General features: G+C 46.2%; 1 protein-coding gene across 1 annotated transcript; it reads right to left on the reverse strand.

Annotated features, from left to right (window-relative positions):
- Window positions 1-1,153: 1,153 nt before the first annotated feature.
- On the reverse strand, window positions 1,154-7,800 carry LOC143869835 (uncharacterized). Its single transcript, XM_077376393.1, has 2 exons — window positions 6,741-7,800; window positions 1,154-1,212 (listed from the first exon to the last, which is right to left on the reverse strand). Exons 1-2 carry the CDS (start codon window positions 7,798-7,800, stop codon window positions 1,154-1,156), a joined length of 1,119 nt encoding a protein of 372 aa, XP_077232508.1.
- Window positions 7,801-9,265: the final 1,465 nt, after the last annotated feature.

A 9,265-nucleotide genomic window follows, 5' to 3' on the forward strand; every position in this document is an offset into this window, starting at 1 on the left:
ATGGATCTAAAAGGAAAATTCAAATTTCTTTTCAAATGTTTCAGTTCTCATAGTCTTATCCTTATTACCATACAAGCCCATTTGGATTGACTTCTTTAGAATTGTTTTAAATATTAAACAAGCTGGGGCAAATGCTTTCTATCATAAAGTATACTTACATTAGAATTATCCCTATACAAGGTCAAAAGAAGAATGAACCAAAATCTCATCTATAGCTGAAATCAGCCATTTTTGAAAACACATATTTTTTTAAACAGATTGAGGCATTCCAAAGATTATAAATCATGGTATACATAGGATTCAAAAATGAAATGGATTAATGTATAATGAAAATTCAGTTACCTACTATTATATTCAAAGTTTCTATACAGAGGATTAACAATATTTTCAACCAAGCAGATCATAACCTTACACCCATTCCAATCAGCTGTAACTCAGGAATATGTATATCCATCAATAAAATCATTCACTAAGTACAACATGCAGTCTACTTTAGCTGATATTATTTTGCAAACTTTCAAAATAGAAATGCTATAATACAGCTGAAATTTGCAGGAATCCGTGGCCAAATCAGTGGCGGTATTGTGCTGAAATCTGAGACTAAATCAGGGACAGATTTGTACGCTAAAACTGTGCTAAAAACTGGGTAACAACAAGGCTGAATCTGTGTTGAATATGGGGGGCCAACGGAGCTGAATCTGTGGTAAAAACAGGGGCAGCAACATGGACTAAACTGTGGACAGAATCGTGCCTCAAACAGGGGCAGAAATGTACAGAAACTGAGGCTAAATTGTGAGCAAAAATGTGCAGAAACTGGGGCTAAATTGTGAGCAAAAATGTGCAGAAACTGGGGCTGCATTGTGAGCAAAAATGTACAGAAACTGGGGCTGCATTGTGAGCTAAAATGTACAGAAACTGGGGCTGCATTGTGAGCTAAAATGTACAGAAACTGGGGCTGCATTGTGAGCTAAAATGTACAGAAACTGGGGCTGCATTGTGAGCTAAAATGTACAGAAACTGGGGCTGCATTGTGAGCAAAAATGTACAGAAACTGGGGCTGCATTGACTATCAAAGTCGTGTGATAAGAAAAAATACTTTTCAACACAATTTATCATATCAATCAAATTATGTCCATTCACATGACTATTAAAGCTAATTGAAACCCATATCCTGAACTAATAAGCAATTTCTGGATTCAATAGCAGTTTTATCTAATAAATTGAAACATAAAAGAATTAACCAATCATATACAGATATTAAAATGGAGTACAAATTATATAGATGGCAAAGAGCAAAAGCATCCACTAGCTTTTATTCTTCAAGCTTAATAATCACTCAACATATACTTTCCATTTTTTTTTATGAACCAGCAGTCTGTACAATTTATTCTTCTTCCTGTTATGGCACTTATCAAGACGGATAATGACTATTCTATTCTCAAATGGTCTTCAAGATAACAACAGACTTGGTAGGAGTGAAGAATTTACATGTGTAATTCAAATCATTCTCACGATAGGTAAGAAGTTGTGACTAGATATTTTGAAGAGTAATGAACATCTTTATTTCTAATAGAATATATTTCTGTATAAATCATTCGACTGTAAGGAAATGACAAATGATTAAAATTTAGAACTTTGAAATTCATTTGTATACAAAAGAGTTTTGACTTTAATTCCTTGCATTCAATTTCAAGACAAAATATATACCGGACACACTCTAAAAAATATGAGAATATCAAAGGACAAAGTAACATTTTACACCGGTAAAGGGAAATACTTCATTTCTTCAAACATACAGATCTCTAAAAAAAAAATGATATAAAATCATTTCAAAACAATAATGAGGAATGTAGCCTAGGCATTCAAGGCATGCAATCATCACCTGTCCTTTTCAAACTGATATTATGAATTTTAAAACAGAAACAACGTTTCATGTTACTCGAAGAACAGATCTCGAATAAAACCATGCCAACGAAAAAACCAAATGTTTAAAGAAATGCAACATTTATGCACACAATTCCAAAAAATTAATGCCAACAAGACAATTGGCAAGAATTTCAAAGCCGATTATGTCTGAATGAATCATGAAAAATAAAACCGCACATATGAAAATGACCCAAGCATATGAAACAAAAGAAGTCATCTATGTGTTCATCCAGGTCAGAAACTTACAAGAAGAAGAGAAAGAAAGAAAAAAAAAAAAAAAATGTGAAGATTTTGAAGGATCTAAACTTCTTATGAAATTCTATAAGAACGACTTTAAGATATTTTGATTAATTTATAACCATGACATATCTTCACACATTTTTTTTTTTTTTTTAAAAAAAAAAATGCCAAACACAGAGGTTGAAACCATTGATACAACTCATTGATTCATTCATTCGTAATCATAAGAAACACAGGTATGAAACTAAGGCTAAAAATAAAACAAGGATCAGCCACAAAATAATTACTCTGAGACATCAAGATTGAAAACATTTTAACAATATAACTCTAATTAAAAGTAATACAACTTTCTTCTTATAGTCATTTAATCAAACAGATTATAAGCCTCCGTAAGCACAAATCAATCGAGTGAAGTAAATACCATCCAATCAAATAAAAGGCTAAGATTAGAGAAAGTAATCATATGATTCATACAAATCTTACAGAGATAATTTAAGATGAAATTTGATGAGAGAAATCGCATTTACCTGATTCAAATACCTCGATCTACCTTTTCTTTTCTTTAGGGATCCCGAAGTTGCTTAATATGTAGATCTGCTTGCAAATGATGTCCTCTTGCTCAAAATCAAATGAAACGCCCAAAACCTTATCCACTAACACTGAGATCTGAATCGGTAACAATTAGATCTACAACATATACGAATAGATCGAGATTTTGACACCTCAGATCTAAGGTTTTAAGGAACAGATCTAAGCTTTTGTGAAAAATAGGTTTCTAAAATGATAACACAGAGAAATCAACAGACTCAAAGAAGAATCAGAGGAAGAACAATAGAAATCTTATGATCAGAACTTGACCGGAGCTGAGCCGGAGATTGATCGGAGAAGAGGGAGTATTGATCGAAAAAAAATGAGCTTAGATTCTTGTGAGACTAAAAAAAAAACGTAAATGAGCCGATGAAACAAGGAGTTTGAAGTGAGGATCTAGCCGGAGCTTTGGTATTTTGCCAGAAGGATGATCAGAAAAGAAATCAGGTTAGGGTTTGTAGAAGAAAAAAAAAAAATTTTCGAATTTGCGAATTTGGGGATTTTTTTCTCTCAAATCTCTCTCTCGATTTTTCTACGAGAAAATGAACAGTCCTTATTTTCGTTTTGATTTTTTATATATATAAAACAAATGGGTTGATAAACACACTCCTACTTGATGGGCGCACAATTACTGATGAGGCGCGCCCGCCAATTTTGTCCTATTCGGCTTGGGCGCGCCCATCACAGGATAACTCACCCCTCTTCTCACTTGGACATCCCCTTCAGCAGATAATTCACCCTCCTTTTGATCTACATTGCGCACCTTCTCTCGGCTCGTTCACTGAGCAAACGCGCTCGGATCTCGACGAAACTTTATGGGGATCCCGGTGGGATCTTACCTTAGCTTAGGGTGAATTTTGGGACCCTAATTCATTCATTTGATGGGGTTTTGCACAAAATTGGAAGGTGAAGGGCACGGTCAAAATGGGGTGTCTACAACGGCTAGGCGGGACAGGTATTTTGGCGTTTAGCGGCTGCGCCATATCCTGGCCGGCTTCGGATGTAGACGGCTAGGCCGGGCAGGTCTTTGAGGTGGTCTTCACTAGGCCCGGTCCATGTGGTCGGAACTGGTCTCCACACCAAATTGGACGCGCCGGAGTGCTCCACCGCTGTTCTCTAAGTATGCAAACACTTAGAATAAGAGCTAAGTCTGCAAACACTTAGAGTCTTTTTGGCGCCTGGCGTTTGCGTCGTATCCTCTCCGGCTAAGGCTGTAGACGGCTAGGCCGCACAGGTGTTTTGGCGTTTAGCGGCTGCGCCATATCCTGGCCGGCTTCGGATGTAGACGGCTAGGCCGGGCAGGTCTTTGAGGTGGTCTTCACTAGGGCGGGTACATGTGGTCGGATTTGGTCTCCACACAAAATTTGACGCGCCGGAGTGCTCCACCGCTGTTCTCTAAGTCTGCAAACACTTAGAATAAGAGCTAAGTCTGCAAACACTTAGAGTCTTTTTGGCGCCTGGCGCTTGCGCCGTATCCTGTCCGGCTAAGGCTGTAGACGGGTAGGCCGGACAGGTGTTTTGGCGTTTAGCGGCTGCGCCATATCCTGGCCGGCTTCGGATGTAGACGGTTAGGCCGGGCAGGTCTTTGAGGTGGTCTTCACTAGGGCGGGTCAATGTGGTCGGAACTGGTCTCCACACCAAATTGGACGCGCCGGAGTGCTCCACCGCTGTTCTCTAAGTCTGCAAACACTTAGAATAAGAGCTAAGCCTGCAAACACTTAGAGTCTTTTTGGCGCCTGGCGCTTGCGCCGTATCCTGTCCGGCTAAGGCTCTAGACGGCAAGGCCGAACAGGTGTTTTGGCGTTTAGCGGCTGCGCCATATCCTGGCCGGCTTCGGATGTAGACGGCTAGGCCGGGCAGGTCTTTGAGGTGGTCTTCACTAGGGCGGGTTCATGTGGTCGGAACAGGTCTTCACACCAAATTGGACGCGCCGGAGTGCTCAACCGCTGTTATCTAAGTCTGCAAACACTTAGACTAAGAGCTAAGTCTGCAAACACTTAGAGTCTTTCTGGCGCCTGGCGTTTGCGCCGTATCTTGTCCGGCTAAGGCTGTAGACGGCTAGGCCGGACAGGTGTTTTGGCGTTTAGCGGCTGCGCCATATCCTGGCCGGCTTCGGATGTAGACGGCTAGGCCGGGCAGGTCTTTCAGGTGGTCTTCACTAGGGCGGGTCCATGTGGTCGGAACTGGTCTCCACACCAAATTGGACGCGCCGGAGTGCTCAACCGCTGTTCTCTAAGTCTGCAAACACTTAGAATAAGAGCTAAGTCTGCAAACACTTAGAGTCTTTTTGGCGCCTGGCGCTTGCGCCGTATCCTGTCCGGCTAAGGCTGTAGACGGCTAGGCCGGACAGTTGTTTTGGCGTTTAGCGGCTGCGCCATATCCTGGCCGGCTTCGGATGTAGACGGCTAGGCCGGGCAGGTCTTTGAGGTGGTCTTCACTAGGGCGGGTCCATGTGGTCGGAACTGGTCTCCACACCAAATTGGACGCGCCGGAGTGCTCCACCGCTGTTCTCTAAGTCTGCAAACACTTAGAATAAGAGCTAAGTCTAGAAACACTTAGAGTCTTTTTGGCGCCTGGCGTTTGCGCCGTATCCTGCCCGGCTAAGGCTGTAGACGGCTAGGCCGGACAGGTGTTTTGGCGTTTAGCGGCTGCGCCATATCCTGGCCGGCTTCGGATGTAGACGGCTAGGCCGGGCAGGTCTTTGAGGTGGTCTTCACTAGGGCGGGTCCATGTGGTCGGAACTGGTCTCCACACCAAATTTGACGCGCCGGAGTGCTCCACCGCTGTTCTCTAAGTCTGCAAACACTTAGAATAAGAGCTAAGTCTGCAAACACTTAGAGTCTTTTTGGAGGAGTTGGCATATATTAGTGACTCAAAAGTGAGGGACACAGTTTAGTGACAACTCCACTTTATTTCTTTTTGAAATTTCATTACAGAGATTCTTTACAGGCCTTCAAAGGCAAAAGAAAAAGACTATTGATAGTATATTCGAAGATTTCTGGAATTCCAGGCGTGGGGCAGCAGCTGCTCGTCAAGTGTATCTAGGCGGTAGCTTCCTGGACGGATGACCTCTTTGACTCGGTACGGCCCTTCCCAAGTCGGGGAGAGTTTGCCCACCCTTCTTGGCTGGGAGACGGCCGCTTTCCTCAAAACTAGGTCGCATGTGCGGAACTCCCTTGGTCGGATCTTCGTGTCATGGTATCTAGACACCTTTTGCTTATACGCTGCGGCCCTGATCTGTGACTCCTCACGGACCTCTTCAAGCAAGTCGAGGTTGGCACGGAGCCCGTTCCCATTGAGCTGTTCGTTGAAGTGGACAATTCTTGGGGAAGGAACCCCGATGTCAACCGGGATCACAGCCTCTGTTCCGAAGGAGAGATTGAAAGGTGACTCACCCGTTGCAGTGCGTGGGGTAGTCCGATATGCCCAGAGCACATGGTACAGCTCGTCAGCCCAGCGTCCGGCCTTATCATCCAGTCTCTTCTTTATCCCCTGCAGCAGAGTCCTGTTCGTCACTTCGGTCTGCCCATTCATCTGAGGGTGGGCCACGGAAGTGAACCTTTGCTCAATCTTCAGATCCGCACAAAACTTTCTGAAATTCCTCGAGTCGAACTGTTTGCCATTGTCCGTTATGAGGACCCGGGGTATCCCAAATCTGCACACCACTGATTTCCAGAAAAAGTTCTGGACGTTCTGCTCGGTGATCTTGGCCAGGGGTTCAGCTTCTACCCACTTCGTAAAGTAGTCGATGGCGACAACGACGAACTCGCGACCTCCGGAGGCCGGTGGAAAAGGACCTAAGATGTCCATTCCCCAGATAGCAAAAGGGAGAGGGCTGATGATCGGAGCCATTGGCACGGCAGGCTGGTGAACGGTGGGAGAAACTTTCTGACACTTCTCGCACTTCTTTACAAGGCTCAGTGCATCTTGTCTCAATGTAGGCCAGTACAGGCCTCTTAGAAGGACTTTGATGGCCAGGGCCTTGCCCCCAAGATGTTCTCCGCAAATCCCCTCATGGGTCTCTCGCAGGGCATACAGGGCGTCGGTTGGCCGGAGACACTTCAAGTACGGGAGGGTGTAAGATCTCTTGTACAGAGTCTCGCCGTCAAATGAAAACCTTGCTGCCCGCTGTACGACTTTCCGGGCCTCTTTTTTCTCCCCGGGGAGTTCTCCGCTGCGCAAATATCTGATGATCTCATCCATCCAGCACGGCTCGTCGTCGATCTGCATTACTACGACGGGCTGGTCATCAATACTGGAAGTCTTTAGGAACTCCATACGGATTTCTTTGAGAGCGGTGTAGCCTGAAGCCGCTAGCTTTGAGAGCACATCGGCCTTTGTATTTTCAGCCCGGGGGACTCTGATGAGCTCAAAACTTTCGAACTTGCCGACCAGGACACGGACCCTTTGCAGATATTTGATCATTCCCTCTTCACGGGCCTCATATACTCCTTGAATCTGACATACGACTAGCTGCGAATCACAGTACGCTTTCAGTTTCTGAGCGCGGGCCTGAGCGGCGAGGTTCATTCCGGCGATGAGCGCTTCGTACTCCGCCTCATTGTTTGACGCACGGAATCCAAACCTCAAGGCATAATTCAGGACGAACTCATCTGGCCCTGTGAGGACTAGCCCGGCACCGCTGCCACCTTTATTTGAGGATCCGTCAACATACACCTCCCAGAGCGGCTCTTCAGAACACGGAAGCGGACTGGTCGGAGGAGGTGCATCCTCGGGCCCTGTAAGCGGAACCGCTTCGGCTTCGACCTGATGCTCGGATATAGCCGGTTCTGCTGCTGTAGGAAGCGCTGCTTCTGACCCGGGGTCTGAATCTGGCATGGTACATTCAGCTATGAAATCCGCAAGAACCTGGGCTTTGATTGCCGGCCTGGGCAGATATTTGATGTCAAACTCGCTGAGCTCCACGGCCCACTTCACAAGACGACCTGAAGTGTCTGGGCGGTGGAGGATCTGCCTCAGGGGCTGTCCTGTCAGGACTTTGATCGTATGCGCTTGGAAATACGGCCTTAATTTTCTGGCCGCCATAACGAGGGCGTATACGAGCTTCTCGACCTGCTGATATCTTGTCTCTGCATCATGGAGGACCTTACTGACATAGTAGATTGGCTTTTGCTGGTGGTACTCCTCTCTGATCAGTACTGCTGCGACTGCCAAAGGTCCCGCTGAGAGATACAGAATCAGCTCTTCTCCTGGCTCTGGCTTCGAAAGTAACGGTGGAGAGGACAAGTACTGCTTCAGCTCCTCAAACGCCGCTTGGCACTCCGGAGTCCAGGGCGCGGTTTTTATACCCTTGACTGCGTTGAAGAACGGAAGACATCTTTCTGCGGACTTAGAGATGAACCGCCCCAGGGCAGCTACTAGTCCGGTCAGGCGCTGTACTTCTCTGATAGTTCTGGGTGGAGTCAGCTCCATCACCGCCTTGATTTTCTCAGGATTCGCTTCTATCCCTCTCTGGCTTACCATGAAGCCCAGAAACTTGCCCGCTCCGACACCGAACGTACACTTGGTCGGATTGAGCTTCATGTTGTGTCCCCTCAAGACTTGAAATGCTTCTTCGAGGTCGGCAACATGATTACAGGCAGCTCTACTCTTGACCAGCATATCGTCCACGTAGACTTCCATATTGCGGCCGATTTGCTCTTTGAACAACCTGTTGACGAGCCGCTGGTAGGTGGCCCCTGCGTTCTTCAGTCCGAAAGGCATAACTCGATAGCAATAAGTCCCCTGATCGGTTACAAAGGATGTCTTCAGAATGTCGGGCTCATGCATTCTGATCTGATTATATCCTGAGAAGGCGTCCATGAAGCTTAACAGCTCGTGACCTGCGGTAGCGTCGATGAGCTGATCAATCTTTGGGAGCGGGTAGCTGTCCTTCGGGCAGGCCTTGTTCAGGTCTGTAAAATCTATGCACGTCCTCCACTTCCCATTAGACTTCTTCACCATCACAACATTCGCGAGCCAGTCCGGATACTGGATCTCGCGGATGAAGTCTACCTTCAGAAGCCTTTCCACCTCTTCTCTGATGGCCCTTCGCCTCTCTGGTGCAAAGTGCCTCCTCTTCTGCTTCACGGGCTTGCAGGTCTGATCAACCCCAAGCTCATGGGTGCTAATTACAGGGTCGATGCCGGGCATGTCTGAAGGAGCCCAGGCAAAGACATCTGCATTGGCTCTGAGGAACTGAGCAAGATCCTGCTGCGCGGCCTCTGGCAGGGCAGAGCCGATCTGAACAACCCTTTGGTCGTCATCGCTATATAACGGGACAGACATGACGTCCTCGGCCGGCTCGTTTACTGTGATCTGGGCTTCATCCCTTAGATCAAACAGCTCGATCGGCAGAGATTCGGACGCATTCTTTCCTTTCAGCGCCGCTGCATAGCACTGCCTCGACTGGGGCTGGTCCCCTCTGACTTCCCCTACACCCCCTGGTGTACTGAACTTCATCCTCTGATGATAGGCGGAAGGAACGGCTCGGAGGAGATTCTGGCCGGGG

Source organism: Tasmannia lanceolata, unplaced genomic scaffold (assembly GCF_043159265.1).
Source record: "Tasmannia lanceolata isolate RefF3 unplaced genomic scaffold, GAP_Taslan_0.1 ptg000003l, whole genome shotgun sequence".
NCBI lineage: Eukaryota > Viridiplantae > Streptophyta > Magnoliopsida > Canellales > Winteraceae > Tasmannia > Tasmannia lanceolata.